Genomic DNA, 25,977 nt, shown 5'->3' on the forward strand with positions numbered 1-25,977 from the left:
GAATTGCCCTTACTTTTGAAGGATCAATTTTCAGTCCATTTTCTGTCAGTACATGACCAAAGAATGGAATTTCTGTCTGTCTGACTTCAGTTTTGTCGGCATTGAGCTTTAGACCAATCTGTCGACACCTGTGCATCAATAGTTCGAGATTCTTGTCATGTTCTAGTCTGTTACGTCCAAAACAAACAATATCATCTACAATGACCTTGATGCCCTGTAGACCTTCAAGACATTCGTCCATTTTCCGAACAAAAATGTCTTGTGCGCAGTTTTTCCCATATGGTAGTCTCAGATACCTATATCTTCCAAATGGAGTATTGAACACTGTCAAGAAAGATGACTTTTTGTTCAATTTGACAGACCAGTAGCCTGTACCTGCATCAAATTTTGAAAACACGTTAGTGCCAGTCAGGTCAGGCAAAATGTCGTCAATTGATCTTGATGGATAGTGCGGTCTCATTATAGCGTCATTGAGGTCTTTTGGGTCAATACACACCAGCAAAGAACCATTGGGCTTTTCAACAGTGACCATACTGTTGACCCATTCGGACGGTTCAGTTACTTTGGTTATTACACCATCCTTAACCATTCTGTTTAACTCTTTTTTGAGTCTGTCTTTGATTGATTCAGGAACACGTCTAGGTGGGTGAATAACGGGAACAGCATTGGGTTTTATGCAAATGTCAGATTCCCCTGGAAGCGTTCCTAGGCCAGTAAATACATCAGAGTATTTAGATACAACTGTGTCCTTTGTGTAAAAATGTTTAGGTTCAATTTCTGATACAAATTTGATAAGATTCATAGACATGCATGTGTCTAAACCTAATATGGGACTGGAGGGGCTGTCTACAACGTAAAAGTCCTGATATGACTGTTTACCGTCGTAGCCACACTGGAGACGAATCATGCCATGAACCTTAAATGATGTTCCATTGTAAGTTGATAGTTTGATGTTAGTGTTTTTAAGTGGACCTTTAATCCCTAACGCTGCAAATTTATGTAATGAAATGATATTGAACTGTGCACCGGAGTCAATTATTTTAATTTTTGTTTCTTGTGGACCAACATTGAGTTTGACATGAGCTTGATTCTTTTGCTTATCATAAACAACCGAATTGATAAAATATTGATAATTGGTGTCACTTTGATCTGAGTCAGAAAAGTAATTTACCTCATCAATTTTGGCTCTATATTTGGGTCTGGTGCTGATGTCCTTGCTTTTCTGGAAACACACTGATGCAAAATGGTTTATCTTGTTGCAATAATTGCATGTCTTTCCCTTTGCCGGGCAAAGTTCTCGTGTATGATGACAACTACCACCACAGTTTGTACATTTTCCCCTGTTCGCGTAGTGAGGCTTATCCCTCGCGTAGTGAGGCTTATCCCGTCCCTTCCGTTTTGGCTTGGATTCGGTTCTTGTTGGACGTTTTGATCCACTGGCAACAGCATGTATGCCACTGGTGTCCATGGACTTCACCTGGCTTTTCGTAAGCTCGTAAGTTCTGGCAATGTCGAGACATTTCTGAAGTGTAAGATCATTACCTTCACTGATCATTCTTTTGCGTAATTTCTGGGTACGTATTCCAAATATGATATTGTCCCGTATCATTTCATCAATGATTCCATCAGGGTAATCACAATCCTTGATTAATAATCTCAAATCTGTAGCAAACTGTTCAAATGTTTCTCCATCCTTTTGTATTCTGGTCTTGAAAACATATCTGGAGTAAATTTTGTTAGATTTGGGTTTGCAATATTGTTCAAATTGATCAAAATGATGTTGCAAGTTTTTCTTCTGGTCATTAGTTAATGTCCATGTACTATAAATTGAACGTCCTTTTTCGCCAACCCATAACATTAAATAATTACACTTGGTTTCTTCGTCTTTTCCTGTGAACGGACCTTTGAACATGAAATCACAGTGCGATTTGAACGATTTAAATGCTTGATGTAAGTCCGCATTGTCCCAGTCCATCCTCGGAGTTTGGCCTATATTGTGTCCGCTTTCCATCTTTTTAAGATGAGCAGAATGTCACAATTAGCACAAACCAATAACATCCAGGAAATTATGGTTGTTTTAAAATCAAAATTTCATTGTTTGTATCTGAAGTTTTTTAACTTCTGACACCATGTTGTAGTCTAGCCGTTGTAATTTATATAACTCAAGGCGTATGCGGCTACATGTTTATTCTGTTATGCCTAAGCTGCAAGTGTACAACAAACTGTATTATAGCATATTCATATATAAAGACAACACTTACGGATAATACTTAAGAATACTACAGTGATTTCCCTTTAACTATTCATAAGATTATGGAACAGATTCGGCCTTGAATAACGTGCGCAACATTAATAATCGCTGCTGTAATGTATTTAATGATTGTCATTGTAGAGGTTGTTTAACCTATACAGCGTTACACACCATACTTAATAATTTATAACGTGGTCAACTCTATCAGAGCGTTGACAGCATACAACTATTTCGGATTTAAAATCGGGGTTTACCGCCGGCCAAAAAGGCCCAACTTTTTTTCTAATATATGACCGGGCCTAGATCGTTCGATCTTGTTTCGATCTCAAATCGATGCCTTCCTGGGCCCTACGTCGGGTACAACTTTAAGTGAGACTTAAAGTTAATCCGGACGCCGCCCGATGCTACAAAATGATCTGGTGTCCGTGCGATCTTCGGCCGGGCGCCAGCCCGATGAACGTTGAAATACTTCGTCCGCTGATCGGTCTCTATTTGTAAATGAGGTATAAGCAACCCGCCTAGGCCATATTTTGAGGTCGACCTAAATATTTTATGTTGAAGCGCTTATTGATGATTTCGAGAAACATTGATTCATGGGCTGTTTATCTGTTCGGTTTAAGTTTAAACCCTCGTGAAGGCGGAAGTGAAATAACCAACAGTTTTTCAAGTGCTTTATCAAGCAGAACATTCGTTTGCGCTATTGAAACCAAATCAAATTCAATAGCAAAACATAATCGTGAATGGATTGTTTCTATAAAGAAATCCGACGCCGCAGTATTGACAGGTATGTGGTTTAATTGTGTGCTAATATTGTTAAAAAAGTAAAACCTTGAATATGTTTTCATTGGTTCAAGATAGTCTTACCATGCTCATCAATGATTATCTTCTGTGCGATCACTTATACTGATTATAAGCTTTCAAAAACAGTTTCTATCCTTATCTTTATTTTGCAAATCTGAAAATAATTAGAGAGTTTATGGTATAGGGTTGTTCGTCATGTAATTGTGTCATGTGGAGAAAAACCCCAGATAACATGCAAAGCTATGGTCCAAACATGTGCAAATTGTGCTGATACAGTATAAAAAAATGGGAAATAGATATGAGTTTAGCGTGTTGTTACATGTCGATACAGGCGAATAGCCTCACAATTGTATAGAGTTTGAAAAGACAGTTCAAGCGAGTAACTGAATATCAATATAGGGATAATAAACGTTTTCGAGGGCTTGATCATCTGCGGGCACTCGAAAAATCCGTAGGAACGGATTTTGAGAGCGCCCGCAGATGATCATGTCCGAGAAAATGTGTATTTTCGCTATTATTGCATAAACAAATCACACATACCAAAATAATTTTAAATAACATTGAAAACAATATGTTTTGTTCATTCGACATCGACAAAATAATTCGATTATTTTAATACAGTTCAAGGTTGTGTTTTAAATATGCCTCACTCGGTCATCATCCGAAATGACGAGGCTTTACCTTTGGCTAGGCAGTTTTCGATTTAAAATGTGTTTAAACAGTGGATTAATGCAAAGTTGAAATGCAGCCGCGCAAAGTAAGAAATGAGGAATGTTTTTGGAATTTACAGCAGGAACGTTGAAGGTACATAAACACTTACATTTACAGCATAGTCTTTTGAAAGTGTTAAGTAAATAACCTTAACTTCATTAACGTTGCCAATAAAATAAAGCTGTTGTCAAGAGAGTGCAAATGGTATAACTTGAAAAGTGGATTGAAATAGTCATTATCCCTGCATGCATGAGGACACTGGTGCTTATTCAGTTCCCCATTTATGCTTGGAAAGTCGTCGAAGGCTGGAGAAGGGAAGTAACTGCGCGTGGACCAGATTATGGATATGAAAAACACCTAACAGGGCTTGAACGGAACGTGAATCGCATTGTTAATACACGATTTCTCCCGTTCAAGCCGTCATTTTGCCAAGTTTCTGCACCCCGCCAGAGGGCATAATAGATAGAGTTAATGCAATAATGTGTGTTTGCTTCCTGCATTAAATCATTTCAATACTTTATCAACTATTAATCGCATAATTCGAGCTGTTGTATTGACTATGCTGTTGGCGCATGTATAGGCGTTGGCGTCTGCGCAATTGTAAAGTAAAAGGTGCAACATGCAAATATTACTGTTTCTTCTACGATATTCACTTGAAACTCAATGTATGTGTTCAAGGTCATGGCTTGAGGTAACGGACCAGTTCTATACATTTTAAGAGCAATTTAGCAGAATGTGCAACTTCTTATAGTTAGAAATTGCAGTTAACGTTTGCGAGCAACAACTCAGTAGTTATAGCTAAAGATAAACGTATGAAACGTAACATATTTGTTTTGAGCCTCTATCATCAGTCACCTACGGAGACCGATAAGTGTTCACAGCCTTTCAACACATGTATTTAAGTAACTACTACAGATATACTAATTTGAATAAAATCTTCACACATATCTTGGAGATCATGCAAGATTACGGAAAATAGTTACCACTTAAAGGGCCTTTTCAGGTTTTGGTAAATTGACAAAATTAAGAAAAAAAGTTGTATTAGATTCGCAAATTTTCGTTTTAGTTATGATATTTGTGAGGAAACAGTAATACTGAACATTTACCATGCTCTAAAATAGTAGTTGTTGTTTTATTTTGGCACTGATACACAAATCATGGTAAGATACAAACAAATAGATACATACTAACAAATACTGATGAATGACTAGCTAAGTAATTCATGGCATAATATAACAAATATAAGTTCAAATAAATCAATATTACCATGAGATGCTAACCATTACCAGGGATAACACAAAACAGTGAAAATTATTTCACTTATTTCCATTGTGGTCCCATTATATGCATCCTTTGGCGATTTGAATACCTGAAAATTATAAAGCGTTGCAACGCAAAACGATTGAATAATTTGGAGTGTTTTGTTGTTGTCTTTATATGTTGTGTGTTTAGATCCACTGTTTACATTTATCAATATAAAGCATTTAACGACAAACTTCAATACATGCCAAAATCTGTGAAAAAGTCCCTTTAAGGCGATATTGTATTTGACGCTAATTGAGACAATGTCACTCTTAGTTAAAACAGTTTATATTCAATTTATTGATCTTAAATTGATGTATAATTATTTTATTTTATTTGTAGGTAGCTTTCATTCAGATCTTGGGTGGGTTAGAATTTCGGGCAAGTAACTGAAACTAAAATTTACAAATAGAAAAATGGATTCAGCTCAATAATTTACAATTGAATGGAGGTATTTGCTGTAATTAAATGGATGTGCAGCTTATATGCAGACTTTGCTTGCAATGTTAATTAAGTTAACAAAAATTAATTGGTTAACAGTTACAAATCTACTTTCTTGACATATTGACGTATTTTTAATGTAATTTATAACTTACATTAGATTTAGGTTTACATATTATATGTTACTGCTACATATATAAAACTTCCACTATGTATTTGTGATAATTATATTAAATGACGGACGGAAACTGTACATAATATTATCAAATTGGAAGAAAAGTCGAGCGCGCTGTCTTAGGACAGCTCTTCTTTATGTTTATCATCTATGGTCCTGTATTTTTTAGGCAATTGGTCTATTGTCTTTTATTAAATTATTACAGGTGTATATCAGATACTTTGCCCTGATTATGTGGCTGAATTTGAATGATCCTTTCATATGTATGTACAACACAATTCAAAGTGTACACACTTTTAACCATTCAACAAACAACAGAAGTATAAGCCTGCAAGTTTGCATGTATGTTGTGAATTGGTATATCTATAGACACTCTTTATCCCCCTCCTAAACAAAGTTAAGAAAGATGATTCTTGCTTTCGGGCCTGCGGTCATTTAGTTTTCACAGTTTACAGGCACTACGATAAAACATGAACAATTATTGTGAAATATTAAATTCTTCAGGCGTAATCAATAATAAAATGACAGGTGTGTAAAACGTTTGTTAAGAACAAATGCTTGTGAGCGTATTTATTGCCCAATTTTGTCTTTTCAGTTTCTGAAAAATATCGCATACATATTTATGTGAACTAATCATCGAATATCTATGTTTTCTATGGGTGTTAACCTTTCAACTTCATTACTCCTTGGACCAAAATAATGCTTTATGCAATATCATGCATCATTATGGAAAAACTTGTAAATGAAAGCTAATAAAACAAACCTGCAAGCAATATGTTCAGTATAATGTATGTTCAATCAAAAGGACCATAATAGTCTATTGTCGTTCATTGTAAAGCACATCACTTCAAACACAATTTTTATGAACCTTTTTACACTGGTACCAGTGCTTCATTGTAATTTATTTAGCTCGATATGTTGTTATATTGATCAACGTATAGTTGTGGTCTAAAATAAAGAAAACCGACCTATTTTAATAATGTTCGCTGTATTTGTTGGTGAAACAATTTTTTTACATCGAATAATTGTTAACATCAATATTTTACAGATGTAATTGATAAATTATTGTGAACTGAAAAGTAATATCGATTCTTAGATATAAATAATTATTTTATGTTATTCTTTTGAAGTACATGGCCGTAACCCATTTTAATACAATGGAAAAACAGCTTAACGAACAGAAGATAATCAGAAGCACATTGATCTTTATTTACAGCTAAAAAAAGATTTTGAAATTATATCATAGCATATAACGCGCACTAATACAACATGCTAATGAAAATATACTACGCAAAGCGGTTGCGGTTTAAACAGGTTTGATTTGCGGAAACAACATCTTCAAAAGAGGTTGCCCTGATATTTTTTGCAAATGATCGTCCTGTTAAATATCGGACAACCCTTGCGTAAGAAAGATAAATGCATCTGCCATGTGCTAAACGTCCTTCGCAGTTTAGCAGCACAAATCAATGATCAGTTATTATGCAGGGCCATATTTCGCGGATAATATTGTCTATGTAACATAAATCATGTCTTAAAGTGTAGGCTTAAGCGCCTCTTCACTCTTACATGTAGCTAATTAACAAAGACATTGTGCGTTCAAACTGTTTTAAATCGATTGCAGAAAAAAACACATATTTTTTACATATTAAAAGATTATTTGAAAGACACCGTTTGTACATTTTAATACAATCTTATTCAAAAAAGGTATACATTAATAGGCAATAATCACATTGGTTATTTAAATATCACTGAAGGATATTTAACGTTTTGTAATGCGTTTTGTTAAGTATTTTAAACAAAGAAGACGGGACAAAACATTATAACTGATTATCTCATGATATCTAAACACACAAGTACATCACGAGTTCAATTGAAATCGATTCAATAATTTGAAAAGAAGTCCTTTTTAATAAATTCGATTTCCAAGAAAAATATGGAAATTTGATATTTTTTTCTTTAATATGAATTAATCCCACCCCCTTGAAAATTGTATACGTGTATTATGAATCATTCGAAAATAAAAAAAATGAACACAATTCAACCATTTACGGTTTGCAGCTGACAGAAAATTCAATTTTGTCGAGTCCAAGGTTAATGATTTATTAATGCTGTATGGATTCAGTAGAACGTATTCCCGTATACATTTTAAATGTTGTCATAGTTCAGTCTTAAGAGATTCATAGAAGTACTGCTTTTTTGGGTTAATTTGATAAATTATATTCTTTCTTTAAATCTTTCTTACAGCGAGTTAGTTTGAAAAATATATGTAGATGCATCGCGAACTTAATAGTTTAATATATTTTATCGATGAACACTATTTTTTGTAAACTCATTACTTTGAAACATATCTGCTAATCAATAGCTGTTCGATACTTACCGACACTTGCATAAGACGCGCGCTGTTATGCTTATTGTCGGGGATATAGTGAGAATCGACTAACTCTCAGAATGATTTAAACTCCAAATGTTATGTCTTGACCGTTTCAATGAGGGTATTCAAGTTAAATCATTTTATGTTTATATTTAGTGCTCTGTTATAACAGAAGCGGTTAAGAAATATGAATTTCTCTCCTTATAGACTTGCTGGATTGTATTTGCTGTAATGATATGCGATGTAATAAGAAGTTTTTATGTGATATTCTCACCGTAATTCATTCAAATGATGTTAAAAACAGTTTATAATGCGATGTTGTTTAATTTGTAATTAGAAACAAACTTCATCTGGAGGGTCTCGCCACGGCACCTCAATGTCATGTCGACGCTCCAGTTTAACAACACGTATAAAATACAATCGCTTACAAGTATAACATAGACAACGACACAGCTAAAACAGATGTAAAAATATGAGCCACCAAATTGAAAGATTAATTGCACAACCTATTGGGCATTAAACGGGGTTTTCTGACGTCCGATAATAACAATTTGCACAACTATATTCATGATATATTTGATAATATTCGCTGTGTGCAGTATATGTGAAGTTGTGATAGACCCCTGGCATTATTTTGTTCACGCCAAATTATTTTGATTGGTTAATTATTTTAATTGTTATTGCTGCGTTTACTAAAGACGCGAAAATATTTAAAAAAAAAACAACACTTGTCCATTCAAGAATGCTTTCGGGTTTTTATTACTTAGCAACCACTCTGGATTCAAGTGTGGAATACCTTATGAAAAATACATGTTTTGTGACGAATTCGAATAATTTTATACTGCTATTTTATCTGAACGCTTTCTATATAAAACACCACAGTAGGCGGAAGTTAAATTCTCTACAGTTGTTCAAGTGATCAGTCAAGTGGAACTTAATGTGCTACAGTTAAAATCAATACATTCAATGCTTAAACATAGCGTAGTATTCTTTATTAAGAATGTATCGTTGAGGTCTAAAGTATTGCCAGTTATGTGGTTAAATTTTATTCGCTGAATTATTTAATATTTTAAAGAGGACCAACATAAAAAAAAGGTTTGTGAATTAAGCTGTTGACAGTATTCTTAAATTTACGGTTATAATCACATATTTCCATGTGCCATCATACGTCTAAGGGTTGTGCAGTCTTCAAAACAAAAATGATTTAAATGTTTATAGAATTTCAAATGTTGATTCAAGTTCGCTTCGTTATAACGTCAAGTTATATACCTGTGTGTTATCTACCGGCCTTAAAAGGCATATCAATAACGAAGTGTAATTTAATACTACTTGTCATTTCATCATATCATATTTTTAACTTTATTAAATTAATGCGAACATAGTTATTGAACTCGTGGTTTATTATCATTGTTTCTGTTCATTTTGTATTGACCGATCGACCATTTTAACGTTGGGAATTCCTACAATTATGAAACTGTAGACAAAATTAAAAACAAAAATGTGAGAAAAACGTTGTAAAAATAAATCGCTGTATACATTTATAAGTATGATTACCGTGTGATTTATTATCATAAAAATCGAAAATATATAACTGAAGTTTTTTTGGTAATTAAAAAATCAGAACTTCACTAATGCATTGTTTACATTCATATACACAATTATTGTATTATCCCTTTCTTTGCACACAATGATTTAATAAACATTACCCTGTTAAGGTTAAACTGCTATCACACATATGGCCACCGTGATAATCCACAATAAACTTTCAACCGATAAATATAGAATAAAATACAATTAACACAACATTAACAATGATTTAAACGGTATAATGGTAGCATATGTTTCTCAATATTATTTAGGGAAACGTATTGCTCTGTTGAGAGGTTGACACATATATCTCCTATTTTCTCTTCATTTACGATTACAGGACTATTCGTGTTTCCGTATGCTAAGCCTCGTGCTCGTGCCTTAAGTAGTTCAACACGTCAACAATAAATCAAAGCACTAATGTTGTTCGCTATTGCATAACCCTAGACGCAACTCATTTTTCAAAAGTAAGTTATCACTTTTTAAATCGCAAGTTTGAAATAAACACAACCCATTCAAGTTGATATCGAGTGTGTCTTACCGCACAGGTCAAGATGTGTGTGCACTGTTTATCATCCTATTGATGTTGTAGAGATAGCTTAGACAAAATAAAAACAACATGCCCCTTTTTAGACGTTCTGAACGCAAAGAAAATATATTAAGCAAATTGTATAATGAGAACCAGTAAATTTAATAAAACATGCACTCACCATCATATTATATGAATATTGTTGGAATATCGAATACCTATCACTCTAAGAAAATAATTCCATGATGGAAATTCCCTTTACAACAATTGTGTTGTTTTGTCACATTAGAAAAATTCAAACTATACAATAAAATAATTGATGTAAAGATATAAAACATAGAACAAAAATACGTTTTACTCACGAATAAGGTAGTCATAAAGACAGCGCTGTTGACCCGTACTTTGTTGTTGATGCATTACTTTTTACACTAGCAGTTCACACGGATTCAACCAGTCTCGGTAGAGAACACGTATGCGCTTTTTCGGCTTAGCCGTTTTACCCAGCTTTCACCTAAAATTACCTTACATTACGCTAGAATATCTGAATGAATACATTCGAATATTGTATTGACTGGTTCGAGAGAAACCCCCTTAACTTTAGTCACATCACTTCTTCAGTGTAAGGAATTCCGGACTACTCTCTGCATGTTCAAACGCAAAGACGCAAGTGGTTTCCCTGTTACTAAATCAATCTCGCAGAATTTCAGGATCTATACTCGGTCACTTAATCGGCAAACACGTGTTATCAGGACTTGTCAAGGTTTTTAAAAAACAGGCTTGTTTTATTTATTTATTCGGCATAGCTGTATTAAGCCAGCTTTTCACCTTACCTGACCTTTGTAAGTGTCCAATAAAATTCAAATAAAATTTCCCGCGACTAGGTACGAATGAATACACTTCATTTATTCCATTGGCTGATTTGAGTATACCACCAGAACATTGGAAACATATCCGCGTCTTTGTAACACTGTTTTACTGCATGAAACAATTTTATCTCTAATGAAAAAGGCTTAATAGATAGAACAGTTTTACACTCAATTCTCGACATCAATACAGTTTGTGCGTGCACTTTTTTCAGAGGATTGCTAGGGCAAAAGCGTTTATATTTAAATGCTATGTTCTCATATTTAGTACTGACTTCCATATTCCTGACAACATGTTAACATGTTAAAGTATAAAGAGCAGTGGAAGCGAGGCCTCACTTTAATGCATTGCATTTCAACCCGCGAGGTATCGGGTCAATTCGCGGCCAGTGTGTGAATGTCAGAGTTTATATACAGGTAATCACCGGAGTTGGCGGCCAGTAAAATAATCGTTATATAATAAAGACTCTATTCGTGAACTCGGTGACCTGGAATTTTCTTTAGATTAGAAATATGTTAAATGAAGATATTCAGCAATATAATAATGGTATGTCAATAATAGATTCTTTATATGTTTTCAACACTACAATGATAAATATTATTTTTGATTAATTTAACAATAAGTATTCCACCATATTGACTAATGTATCAAGCATGAGCGCGATGATTCTCGATACTGTTAATAATCGAATCAAATAGCAATGCCCGACAAACCACTAAAACAGGTTTGTTCGAAGAACGCGCCTATAAATACGGATACTTCGCGTGTGGCCGGTTGACTCATATGTTTTTATTTCACTTCCATTCTTCTTTTGGTTTTCTGTTTTGTATCTATATGTTTATGACCAGCAATATGTTATAATGTAAAATAAGCTGCAAAAACTCCGCGTAACATCCCGTACTGCGTGTGATGCAGCTAAGAACTGCACAGAAAAAGACATTCGCTATCCTTGATCTCATTCATTGAACTATCAACGCCGTGTATCTTGTTTAAAGATATGTCTTGTTGAAAATCCTGCAATTAACAAATGATTAAAATATATGTCCGAAAAACTGAAATAAACAGTTATTATATTTGTGCAAATTACGCCTCTTAGTAAACCTCATCATTGTTTGAACTTGTCAAAGATTCTCAATTTTTATAGAACAATGTTCAAACATATTAAATATAATAGAACAAATACCGTCCATGCTAATCAATATACATGTACGCCCCACACATGCAGAACGGGTAATAACTCTGGTAAGGTGCTCCCAGAAAAAAAATCAAATTTCAACTCAGAATTAACAAATACATTGAAAATTGCTTAATGATACTTGCCATCGTCTTAAATAAATAAAATTTAACATGTTGGGTTTGTAAGGTATAAATTTAGGTCCTGCAAAATGTCCTGCAAAATGTTATATCACTAGTCTGATCTTTGAATGGAGATATCCGGTTATCTTTAATTTTTCAATTTGTTGGTCATCTAATAAACACATATTCGTGAAAATGTGTTTCATTATTTATAAACAAAATAACTGGTTTGTACGCTAATTGACTCAGTGGTGTACACGAACATAAATCGTGAAATTAAGTTTATAAATAATTGTAGAATTTCAAAAACACTCGTCTAGCCCGGCTTAAGAAAAACAAAATATATATATTTATTTATTTATTTGTATTTATTTACTAATTTTTTTATTTATATTGCTTAAACATTACGCGACTACTTACTGTCGAAACTTTTGTGAATTCGCAAACGAGTTCGGTGTAAATCGAGTCAACTGTATTGTTCGCCTTCATTCTGAATAAGATAAATTTAAGTAAAGCACCCGATATCCAAAGGATATCTCATATATGAAAATAACTACATTTATAACATTAAAAACTTTCGTCTTTCAGTTAACAATATTATACCAAAAGAATAGGCATAATTGTTTACTGCGTCGTATTTATTTTATGTTTTGAATCCTGTACGTGCCGAAAGCATTGACTCGCTTTATGTCTGCATCTCATATTAAATCATGTATGTTCATGAAGAAAGCAAACAGGCTTGTCTTAAATAAACATGTTAAGGAAAAGTTAATACATCAATTATCTTTTTTTCTAACAAAAAATAACGCAAAAATTGTTTTTTCATTATGCAAAAAAAATTTCATTTCTGGTACATAATTTGTATTAGCATTTTACTATAACATTATGTGTGACACTCATCCGATCTCAGTAAAATATGTTTCTTTTGATGAGGGGACTATTCCCATATCTTCGTAATTCGGCGAGTAAATACATGGGCGCACTGTTTATATATATAAACTTTAGGTAAGGTGGGCTGCAAACACATTCGCACAACACTAATATTGTCACCATATTTCTACAATCTAGATAATAGTACACAATTTAAAACATATTTCATACCTATAGGTCAAGGTTAAATCTGTATAAACAAATCCGGTTTTAACGTTTAAAATAACTTCTCATACTTAACTTTTAATAATGACAATTGTATTCGTTTATATTTTAACTTCAATTTATTAGAATTATACTTGCTAATGATATGATCTGGACAATAGTATCTTATAAGCGATTTATTGTGCAAATCTTGCTACCTCATCATGTTTTAAATCATTTGGAAACTCATCCAAGTTAGACAAACATTTGGCTTCCAAAATCCTACCTACTCACATGGTCGTCAATTAAACGTGTCGAATTGACAAATGTATCAGTAACATGGCGTTACGCTATTGGGGAAAGTGGTGTTGTAAAACAAACTTGTACATGTATTATATTATAATGACATCCATTTATGTGTGTTATTAAATCTTGCTGAAATTGTATTCTGCATGTAACAATATGAAAACAATCTTTAAATTGAGAGAAATCTTCAAATTCTTACTCAGCAATCTCATTTATCTTAATTTTCTGCTTTTCCAAGACATCCACTAGCCCAGTGCTTACGTTAACAAATATGCGCGATATCATTTCATTAAAACTGTAGTTTGGATCCTTAAGAATTGTCATATTTAATGATTAGACTGTTGAACATATCAAGAGGTCTTATATGTCGGAAAATACTTCCGTTAGGCATTGCTAGCCAAATGATTATTTCTTTAAAAACAGTTTGCATAACGTATGTTCATTTATAAATTTAATATCCATAACTAAGATTGGATTATTGCGTATTCCTTAGAATATTTGCTTTCTGATGTATTCTTTTGTTGTAATATGTCTTTAATTCAATCTAATACCAACTATATGTATCCAATGTTGAAAAACAGTTTTTCTAATATATTTGGTCTACATTTAAACCAATACCTTTGCCTTAGACAAAAGACTATGTTGTTGCGTGTAACCCAACTCCTCATAATTACATTTCCTGCAGTACATTTATCTTTGCCTAACTACGATCTTATCATGGCTGTCCAATAAAGTTATTACAATTGAATTTTTCTTTCTAAGATGAACATGTGTCTAGGAGAACCAAAGTAATACAAGCAAACGACTTCTGCACTGCTGTGTCACTCACTCAGTATCCAGTCGCACCATGTTTATTACGCCTGTCAAAATATTTAAAAACACATCCATGCAACTCTTTGTTCAAACACTGCTTCTCTACAATAATCCATACCAAGCCTCTTTCAGGATCCAAGTATACGTTTCAAACTGTACATCGTGTTTGTAGTTTAATAGTTTGCTTTATGAATAATCTGCTCTACAAATTATTGTATGTGTATAGAAATTGATTATATGTTTGTATAAGTTATTACAAGTATAACATAAAAAGTTACACAACCAGTCAAACTTAAAAAAATGTGAGCCAACGAATCGTCAGATTAACTGCACAATCAATTAGATACATACTTACATACTTCAAGTCATAATATTTTTTCCATGAATGATATATTTAAATATATTCACTGTGTGTATTATATATTCTGTTTTGATCAACTTCGACTCAAATATATATAAGAATTAATGTCCTTAACTGACATATTTATCTCGTTCTATCAATTAATTCACTTTGCTTTTTTGTTGTTCACGCTGCTATTGCAAACCACGAGAAACTTAAATAGCGCATAGTCAATTAAAAGAATATATATGTTTCATTACATATCTCTAATTGCGGTAGACCTTATACGAGATTTTATGAAAGATAGTTTAAAGTTTGGGACGAATTGTATCTGCTTTTCATCTAAAAGTTCAAATGTATACGCAACGGTGGGCGTTAGTTACATTTACTACAGTTTTACAAGTGAACAATCAAAGGTACTTAATGTTGTACTGTCAAAATAATGTTTCTGTATTTAAACCTAGATGGGAATGTGTATTATCGTTATGAAGAAATTGTCAATAGCGCTGAGGTTTTGACATGTAAGTTGGTTTATTGTATTCCTATAACGGTGTTGTGTTTTAAGAGTTCAATATTCAGAAGAGGTTCGTGAATTAAGCTGTAAACAGCAGTATTAAATATGTTTAATATATATAAATTAAGATCACATGCTTTCGTAGGTTATTGTACTTTTGATTGGTTTGCTTTCTTCAAAATAATGTCTTGTAATCATTTGCTTAATTCGTCATTTTGCAGTTTTATAGAGTTTTAAATATTGTGGTAGTGTGGTATATTATATAAATTTGTGTAAGCTTCCTACCTTAAATTAACACAGAAGATTATTGGAAAATGTTAAACAATAAAACATAGATATGTTCTAATAAATCAACTCACGTCTTTGTGTGACGGATATAATGGACAAGATGAAAAAATGGATACATTTTAGCGGTTTGTGTGAAAATACATGAATTATTCTGCAGTTTCCAGAGTGACTTTATTTACAAATTATAGCTATCATTAACCAGATTTTGTTTCTGATTCCAAAGAAAACTTTACACATTTATCAATGTAGTTTAATATCTTTTTTTAAATATCATTTTTATTGGAATCGTATTGAAAAAAAACGTATTTCAACGTTTCAGAAATATCTATATTCTATGTTAAAACTACAATTCATTTCATTATGTCAGATAAAATATTAAACTTAACTCAATGAATACAAAAATTGTAATTAAACTTCGTGGTTTCTGTTCACAAGCCAAATGCTTTAACATAATTTTTAAACACAAATTATAATAAACATGTAATGATGGCTTTTATATCAGTGCGTGCTACTTGTTTAATGCGCACATTTGAAATTAAAATCATAAGCTTGTTATAGAATAAATAAGAGAAATAAGGGGAGGTAACCGTTATATTAAAATACAAAAATAATGGATCAAGAGTATAATAGAGTAAATGATATTCATGACAACAAATACGTAGAAGCCGAGGCAAATACATTTATTTCTTTTGATGTACTTTGATTTGTAAATATATATTGTAACATATAATTAATAGAACTCAGTGGAAATACATTTCCGACGACGAGCCGACTGTTTATATGCGCTGAACTCAACATTTTTGTGCATTCGCTATGTCTGTTGTAAATCTTAAAAGACGTTAGTTGTGAATATTTCCTGTTAAGCATTGCTCGACATGTTCAATTGTTGATGCACATAGAATTTGATGTTGTGTTACAGTTTGCTTGTGTTATGTTCGTAAAAGAAAACTGTACACCATGTACAATGCGGAAAACATAAATAATACATACACATGAAACATTAATACATCGTAGGTTCATATCTTAAAAACTAAGGGAAAATATAGAAACTTAAGTGGAAAACATTTAAACTAAAGGGAAAATCTCCCTCATCAACTTTGTGGATACGGGCTCAGAACCGCAATTTAATGACACATGATCAAAGGAAATCATGACGAGTATCAACTACACTTAATTATATAGTCTAACATTCAGATAATTGAATGGAAATTTATAACGTATGATTCTTATTTCCAGTTTATATTACTATGCATGCATGTATAACACATGATATTTACAATTTAATAAATCAGAAATTAACACGCTACGTGTTAGACAATAAACGGCGATCGACATGTCATCGCATATGTTTCATGACTGGCAAAGTTTGATTTCATGTTTGTTCATTTTGCTCTGTTTATGTATTCGACCAAATGGATGCCTGTGTGTAACACTTTTTATCTTGCTATATCAATTCAACAATAATGTTCAATTGGTTAGGCGATAACGAGACGTTAATGCTTTTTTATTCACGGCCTAATAAACACTTATACAAATAAACATCCTTATGCAACCTGCCTATCATCTTTACAAGCATAAAATTGAATAATGTAGAAACATACAAAAATATATTCTATGCGATATTATTGGGAAGCACTTCAAACTTTGTGCTTTTGACGCTTCACATGCAAACCATTTTAATGAAAAAAAATAAACATAAAAAACTGGACTTCTACAAAAATAATGTGTGAAGGAAAACAAGTATTTCTCCGAAATATATCCACCAATAACTGACGGTCATGCGGTTAAATTTTTCCGGATATTTTGGGCCGAATTTTGCAGGATTGTTTCAATGTGTCCACAAGTGGAGCTTCACAAAAACACCCGTGTGTCTAGTTTTGTTATAATATGTGAAATAATGTAGTTATATTTGTAGTTGCATGTGCATGAGATATCTCCACACTATTAATTGGTGTGACGTAACTGTGTGCATACACTCAATATTTGCAACGAAATGAAAATGCCCATCAGCCGGATTTTGTAAGTAAACAAAGGTTTTATCTAACTTATATGTGCGTGCAAACATATTCGGAAGTGAAAGCACAAACGCCATGACAACGCAAGCACACGCATTTTGTTAGAGAAAACATTACTTTTTAAAGAAAATTAAAAAGTTGGCGGGTTTAGAGATAATTTCATTATTCCGAGTACTGTGTCTACGTGTATGCAGATGTATAATTGTATTTACGCATCCGTATGCAGATATATACATAAAAGCAGTGATTTCACAGTATGTATGCTGTTTGTTTACGATTGCCTTCAATATCGGAAATAATTTTGAGATGAATTTTTATATTACTTTGATAGCAGTTCAGTCCAATTTTAATATGCTTAACGTTTTTGTATTAAGTTTTTCTCGCATTTCATTTCTTTAAAATAGATAATATGTTAATACAGCAACTTTGTATTAAGTTTTTCTCGCATTTCATTTCTTTTAAATAGATAATAGATAATATGTTATATACAGCAACTGAAACAGGTACTTATTTTATGCGTATGTTGATTTTTAGGTGACTCGTAGTTAATAAAGCAATTGGCTCTGGCAAACACGGTAATACCATTTTGTGAAACCGAACTACTGGGCATACTTTTTAACGTTCCAAGTCAGTGACCCCAATTTTAATTATTGTGTTTAGTTAGTTTTTTATTGTATGTAATTTCCTGTATTGTTTAGTCGATTTGTCGCTTGCTTTAACTGAAATACAAGTTGTTCGTAACAAGAGTTTCACTGCTGTTTTGTACTTTAACTGTTAACATTAACAAAAAATATATTAAATTATGTGAAACAAATGAAAGGATGCTTGATTTTTGTTTATTTTTTAAAGCAATATATGGTTGCAACTGTTAACTAAGGTATAGAAACAAACATACTTATATTATTTCTAACCATTGAGCATTTACATTCACAATAGTGTCTCCCACACTAAGCATATCAACGGGGAACAGAACGACAACAGACACATGAGCATTATACATCATGTTCTTTGTGGTTCACACGTTAAAGCTTCATCAGTATGCATTATAGGTTATGCTATAATTAAATTGATTTATTTGTTGGTGTCCTTACCAGAAGAGTCGTTAGTACACACACTTGCTTTCAGTTTTGAATACGTGTATTGAATAGTTCTGTACTATATTATATTTTTAGTTGACACAAATGCATTAATATTCTTCGGTTGTATAGTTATGTAATGTGACGTTTTATCAAAGAAAAAACATTACGGCTTTTATTGGTGGTGATTTACCATGGTGTGACTTTGTGTTGAACGTTCGAAGGCAGTGATCTTACATTTATGCATTGAGTTTTTATATGTGTTTTTGTCCTTTGTGTCATTTTTTTCCTTAATGTATGGCATTTGGTCGCTGATGAAGAACCTTGTAGTTATGATAAGAATAATAACCTACTAATAAATTCAAAATTTGACTTTGTGAACATGTTTGTGCCAGTCAGTGATGAGAATGAAGTGAATATTTGATTCCATTATGGTATGAGTAATTGTACATGTGTTAAACTTACAGAAATAAAAGAAGCTGTTACTTGTTTTTGCAAATTAAAATAAATATATATTTAATGGATGTTTTTTTATCCGCACAGTATGAAGGCAACATACCTCAATTACTTTTGGACAGCGATTCTCGTACAAGGTAGATGCAGTTTACATACATTTAAATTGATGCACAAAACGTTACTGTGTTAATGTGTGTATATTTACTTTCTGTTAGAACTTATTAAAATGAAGTAAGATAATATGCATTTATATCTATTGATTGTAGTACCAACTTAAGTTTCAATAGTATGTTTTGGTTTAGCTACGCTTCACTGCTGTGTACAATGCAACTGTTGTGATGACCATAGTTGCTACGCCTACAATTACCCCAACTCAATCTGCCCATATGGCTGCAAAGATGGGTATAGGGGAGAAGAATGCACATTAAGATGCGCAAACGATTGTCAGAGATGTGACCGTTATTCCGTGCGATGCAGCACGTGCAATAATTGGTATTACTTAGACTCTAATGGATATTGTTGCTACCAAGGGTGTCTTTGCAACAACTTTTCCTTTTGCTATGGATGTATACAAGGGTATTACAAAAACGGTTACTTTTGTAGCCCATGCAGCAACAATTGTACATCTTGTATAGACTGGAACAGATGCGTTGAATGCAATCAAGGATATTTTAAGCAATTATATCAGTATAATTCTGAAAGTTATTATTTTTGTTATCAATGTATGAACACATGTATGACGTGCACAAATAGCAGCACTTGCGATGTTTGCAAAACAGGATTTCATGGTCTGCAGTGTCAGCAACGTTGTTCAACTAACTGCAAGGGCGGCTACTGTTATAAAGAAACCGGGGAATGTACCTGTTTTGAAGTCAGTGGAAGTAAATGCGACACGTGTCTAGAGGGATATTATGGGCCCGATTGTTCCAAGCTGTGCTCACCAGGTTGCAAGGATGGTTGTGACGGAAAAATTGGAACGTGTACATGTAAGCCAAAACATACAGGTCGGTTGTGTGATACGTGCATTGACGGATGGTTTGGGCAAAATTGCGAACAAGCCTGTAGACAGAATTGCAAATCATGTACGGACGGACACACGTGTGTGGAATGCATTGATGGATACCATGATAACGACTGCAGTCAAAATTGCTCAGGCGGATGTCTCGACATGTTATGTCGCCAGAACGATGCCGTTTGTACACGTGGATGTAAACCCGGATACTCCAGTGCATATTGCTGTCAACCAGGTATGTTTGGATTGTCGTGTGAGAGCAACTGTCCATCAAATTGTGGTACGTGTACATCTCTGGCCGAATGTCAAAGTTGTAAAGACGGCTTTCATGGATCATTATGCAACCAAACTTGTCCTGCTATGTGCAACAGTTGCACCTCGCCTTGGATCTGTACTGCATGCAACAACGGATATACCGGGGTAACTTGTCAGATAAGCTGTCCTAAAAACTGCTTGAAATGTAGTAATGATGGCAAATGTGAAACATGCAAAGGTGGATTTTCTAGACCAGATACAGGATGTCAGTGTTTAGATACTCTATGTACGTCTCCTGAGTGTATATCATGTGCGAATTCAACATACTATAAGGAAGGATCTACATGTTGCCCTTGCAACAGTAAATGTAAACATAACACATGCATATCAAGTGATCATTGTATAGACGGATGTAAAGATGGCTTTTTCGGAGTCAATTGCGAGTTCAACTGTACGCAGATCGACATTATGTGTTCTGCGTGTAGTGGTAATAGTCTTGTTTCTTCTTTTTGTAAAAGCTGTAATTATGGATATTTTGCGTATACAAACCGTACATGTATGACATGTTCAGGTTTGTGTGTGGAAGGTCAATGTAATAGTTCCAATGGACTTTGTGAAAAGGGTTGCAAAGATGGATTCTGGAAGCCAAGGTGTGACCATAATTGTAGTGAAATGTGTACCGCATGTAACCAGGTTAGTGGAGATTGTTTGACTTGCTCATTGACAAGTATTTTCGGTGCAAAGTGTGATATGCCATGTAGTAAAACGTGTATTAATACATCATGTCATAACAATGGGATTTGCACCAGCGGATGCATATCTGATTTCTATGGACCATCCTGTGAGAAGTCGTGTCCTACCGATTGTGCCCGTAGTGGTAACGGAACAAGATGTTCACATGCAACAGGTTTATGTCTGTTTGGCTGCAACGAAGGATTTATAGGAGAAGATTGCATGACAGGTTAGAATAATTACATGTATAGTAAAAAAGAAGTGTTATATTATGCATTATTGATCATCTGTTGTTTTGTTGTCTTGTAAAATTTACAAAATAAACGTAACATGTGTAGAACAGAAACGTGATTGGCAACACAACGTAAATATTATGTATCCATACGGCACTTCAAAAATAATTTTAGAAGCTTTTCTTTGTTTTTTATATAAATAACAATTTTACACATGCCAAATACAACCTTACATATTATAACAACAATATGATTGTGTTCCAAGCTCTCGAGTTAGACAATAGTGAAGGTACATTACAAGCAGCAGCAATAGGAGGAGGAGTGGCAGCTGCCGTGATAGTTTCTCTTGTTGTGGTCGTAGGATTAGTTATCTTCTTCCGTAGAAGGTAATTGACCTTCTGTTAACGTATTGCAAACATAGCATGTTGTAGAAAACTTCTTTCACACCATAAATGGTAGAATTTTGATGTTGAGGTTCATAATTACCGTTTGTTTAGGTGTACAATCGTATTTTAATGAATATATGAAAGATATATAATAATAAGGTTTATTTTAGAACATATGTAATGAGTTTTTATTCACGTATATGCATTTAGATAGAAACATGTATTGCAACGATCCATAACAATATTATTTAATTTGTAAATAGATCTCATGCACCAAAAACTGAAACCATCTCAGAAGAATCAAACAATGCAAGCAACTCGTCTGCACCAGTGTATGCATTAGTCACGCGCAGAGGTTTGAATTGCGTTTGGTAGAGCTGTTGTAAAATTGTATTCGTAGTCATTTAAATAAAACTTCACAATTAACTGTTTTTAAACTTATTTTTAATATGTGTCTTAGGAATTCAAGCACAATAATCCCAACATTTTTTTTCACAAAGAGCATCCGGTTTCGGTGTATGAAAACACTTCGTCTGTAAAAGCAAATAATACAGCAGTTCAAGTGCAGAACCCTGTTCACACAAAAAGTCGTCTGGACCCGGTCTCCCCAAGGGAAGGCACTTCAATAACAACAGAAGACAGTTTAGAAATCGGTACGTGTAATATATGCATGTTCATTGCTTATTATGTGACCTTAATTACTATTGTTTTATTTCTAAATGGAGAGCGTGAATGGTTTTAATTTGATCGTTATACATGTATTCATATTTTGTATCGTTTTTTTATAATATGTTTTCGATTAGTCAAAATCCTGAAACGTGAATTAATGATGATAGTACACATTTTACCACTATTTATACTATTTTTTAACATCCAAGTATGAAAAGATTAATTATTCCATATCATGGGAACGTGAAATGATGAAATAGTAAATACATAACGTTGAATTATAGTAACATTGCAACTGCTAAAACAACAGCAGGCGAGTAATTCATGTAGCAACTGATCATGCTTATTTTATCCCTAGATGAATGGGACAGTATCGCTCGCAGTAATGCGATCATATTCGAAGAAAACGGAGGGGTGTACTACAACAACATCGAGAAAGTAAAGGCACTGAAAATTCAAGTTGAAGAACTGAAGAGATTTGTGATAACAAAGAATATGGACTACTTCAAGAAAGAGTTTGAGGTGATGCATTTTAAAATTGTCTTACCAATTTGGTTTGAAACTTCTTTAACATTCAGATTTTAATTTAGCGTTCCAAAGCAATAAGCCCGTTTTTATTGAAAGGTATTTTTATTGTTTTGTGGTAACGGTACGTTGCGACATTCTAATCGGCTATTTGGTCGTTGCTGAAAATAAGATACATTAAGTAACTATCCTCAGCTCATACGCTTATGCTATACCTTTATTTGGCAGGTTCAGTCTATAAGTTCCAATTACTAACTGACATACGTATTTCGTTTGTTTGCAGAAACTTCCGTACGGGCTTCTAAAAGAGTACCGGGTTTCGCAAATGAAGGCAAACATTGGCAAAAACAGATACAAAGGCATTTATCCTTGTAAGTTTATTGATACTTGTAAAAATGCTAATGTTGAAAGTCATTTTAAACCCCATTCGCTTTGCTTAATCATTTTATTTGAGTTCCGCGTGGACATTATATCAATCAATTCATTACTAAATCGAATTAGAGTTCTAGTGTGCAGATAAAGCTAAAGGTTTGAGTTACCTACAGTTAAATTTTATCATACCACTGTAATAAAATTTGCCTGATATATTTATATTTCCCCTCAACAGAAAGTTGTTATATAAGTCATTTTTGGAGCTATGTCTCATTACTCGGAAAGACTCACCAATCTTTTATTATAAGCGTCACCTGATATATTAAAGAAAGATAGGGCAGTAACCTGTTATGCTCTATATAACTGAAATTTAAAAAGTAAAGTTAAAGGAAACGCCCCGTCACCATTTAAGGATGTTTTTGCAAGGTACACATACAACACAGATTACTAGTTACTATACTTTTGTTATTTTATACTTGATATAACATCGCAATCCTAACGTAAACAATAACTAAAGGTATTGGTCTATAAACAGATGACGACTCCAGAGTGAAAGTTCGAGGTGGAGACACTGACTATATCAATGCTAGTTTCATTGACGTAAGAAACGGTTTATCATTAAACTTTACCGAATGTTTTAATATTACATTTTATTTTGATGTAAATTGATACCATTCTTGGCTGTTTAATAAATTGTACAAAGCAATATTTTTGATGGGGTTTTGATCGATTTTTCATACAAAGAACAATACTTGTATTGACAAGGCTCATCAACTTAAAATGCTGAATATAAACTTCAGGCTTCTTATTAAATGCGCAAGGTTTAAACATCAAAGTTTCGCAAGAACAACTTAATTTTAATGAAAACAGGTATCTTCAATAGAAGTACGCGTTATTAAATTGTGCGATCGTTGTTTATTAATTTTTTGTTTAGGGTTACAAAAAGCGGAACGAATACATTGCAACATTGGGTAAATATTTTTCACACACTATAGACATTCAACTAATATATTTTTTAAATAGCATGTATGTGTGGTCAGTTGATCATTTCATTTTGCATGAGTAATAAAATTATGTTGCATAATATGCATATATACATTAAATTGAAGCTTAGTGTGTTTTTCTTCAAACCTTAAGAGACTTATTGTTGGATAATATTAATTCCAGGCCCCATGTCTAAACAACTTGGCAATTTTGCGACTTTCTGGAGAATGGTGTGGCAACATAACGTAGAAAAAATTGTGATGGTCACAAATCTGGTAGAGGAAGCGGCGAGTATATGTTATTGTATTATGTCGTTTAGAAACATGTTACTAAAATGAACTAAAACATGTTTGATTGTTGTGAAAAAAAATATATAATCTATCATTAAATTCAAAACAACAACACTTTACTTCATAAAAAATGTAAGTCAAACTCTTTGTACGGATCCATTTTGTTTTAAATACATTACATCGCTACACATATGTTGTCATCTATATGAATATCGTGAATATCCGCCATCAGAAAGACAAGTGCGAGAAGTACTGGCCCAGCGTTGGTTCCACCCAAATGTACGGTGATATACAAGTCGTATGTGAGAGTGAAGAAGAATTTGCCGAATTTTCACGACGAAAATTTACTGTTACGAAGGTACACTTTAAATAAAAATTCTTTTAAAAGAGCATTAATAAACCAGAAGTCTATCATAACAGTTTTTGACAAAATGTAACTGACATATTTTAAAATACAATCACTCGAGACAGTAAGCGTTTAGAAAACTATTCCTGATGAAGTATATATAACATACATTTCTACGATTTCCAGGAGAGTCACACGCGGACATTGACTCACTTGCAATTCACATCGTGGCCAGACAAAGACGTTCCAGAGGACGTTACATCAATCATAGAATTCAGGCAGAATGTCCTTCGTGCTCCGGCGAAACTCGAAGGACCCACAATCGTGCACTGCAGGTACAAGACAGAGATCGTATATATATATATGTGCGTGGGGGTGTTGGTGTTTGAGTTGTTGAGTGAGTGCACAAAAACGAGTGTATGAACGATTGATTGGGCAATTGCGAATTTTAATCAGCGAGGCAAATGGGCAAATACTTAAATTAACGAGTGAGTGTATGTCAGTCCGCCAGAAAGGATGTTATTAAGATACTAAAATACATCAGAGTCGCATATATATGAGCCTTCAATGTTTCTTTTTGTTTCGGTTATAGTGCAGGCGTTGGTCGCACTGGTACCTTCATAGCTATCGATATTCTCACAAATGAGGGCGAAGCCGAAGGAGCTATAGATGTTCCTGGCTGTGTACTGAACCTGCGACAAAAGAGGCCAAATATGGTACAGACAGTGGTAGGTATATATTTTAATCAGCAACCAGACAAATACCGATAAAAAAGCTTACAAAACATTAAAACATATTTATGAACAACTTATCTCAATTACAATAGGTTTGTGTAACACATATGTACATATAGATGTATAAGTCTAACGTCATATCAAGTTGCAATTGCAGAAAATGTTTATTAACCATACTTAACGTTTTAACATAATACAAATGTACATTCAAATAGAAACCATTGCAACA

General features: G+C 33.4%; 1 protein-coding gene across 1 annotated transcript in view; it reads left to right on the forward strand.

Annotated features, from left to right (window-relative positions):
* The window catches only part of LOC127839582 (uncharacterized), a 68,076-nt gene that overhangs the window by 36,282 nt on the left and 5,817 nt on the right, over window positions 1-25,977 (forward strand). The window contains exons 2-14 of the mRNA XM_052367972.1: window positions 19,298-19,347; window positions 19,513-21,438; window positions 21,708-21,828; window positions 22,092-22,183; window positions 22,329-22,481; window positions 22,856-23,019; window positions 23,306-23,393; window positions 23,930-23,994; window positions 24,329-24,365; window positions 24,562-24,686; window positions 24,901-25,026; window positions 25,201-25,349; window positions 25,607-25,742. Coding sequence (XP_052223932.1) covers window positions 19,299-19,347; window positions 19,513-21,438; window positions 21,708-21,828; window positions 22,092-22,183; window positions 22,329-22,481; window positions 22,856-23,019; window positions 23,306-23,393; window positions 23,930-23,994; window positions 24,329-24,365; window positions 24,562-24,686; window positions 24,901-25,026; window positions 25,201-25,349; window positions 25,607-25,742 — 3,231 coding nt within the window. The 5' untranslated portion in view covers window position 19,298. The remainder of the gene's footprint in view (window positions 1-19,297; window positions 19,348-19,512; window positions 21,439-21,707; window positions 21,829-22,091; window positions 22,184-22,328; window positions 22,482-22,855; window positions 23,020-23,305; window positions 23,394-23,929; window positions 23,995-24,328; window positions 24,366-24,561; window positions 24,687-24,900; window positions 25,027-25,200; window positions 25,350-25,606; window positions 25,743-25,977) is intronic.

The sequence above is a fragment of the Dreissena polymorpha genome, chromosome 7 (assembly GCF_020536995.1).
Source record: "Dreissena polymorpha isolate Duluth1 chromosome 7, UMN_Dpol_1.0, whole genome shotgun sequence".
NCBI lineage: Eukaryota > Metazoa > Mollusca > Bivalvia > Myida > Dreissenidae > Dreissena > Dreissena polymorpha.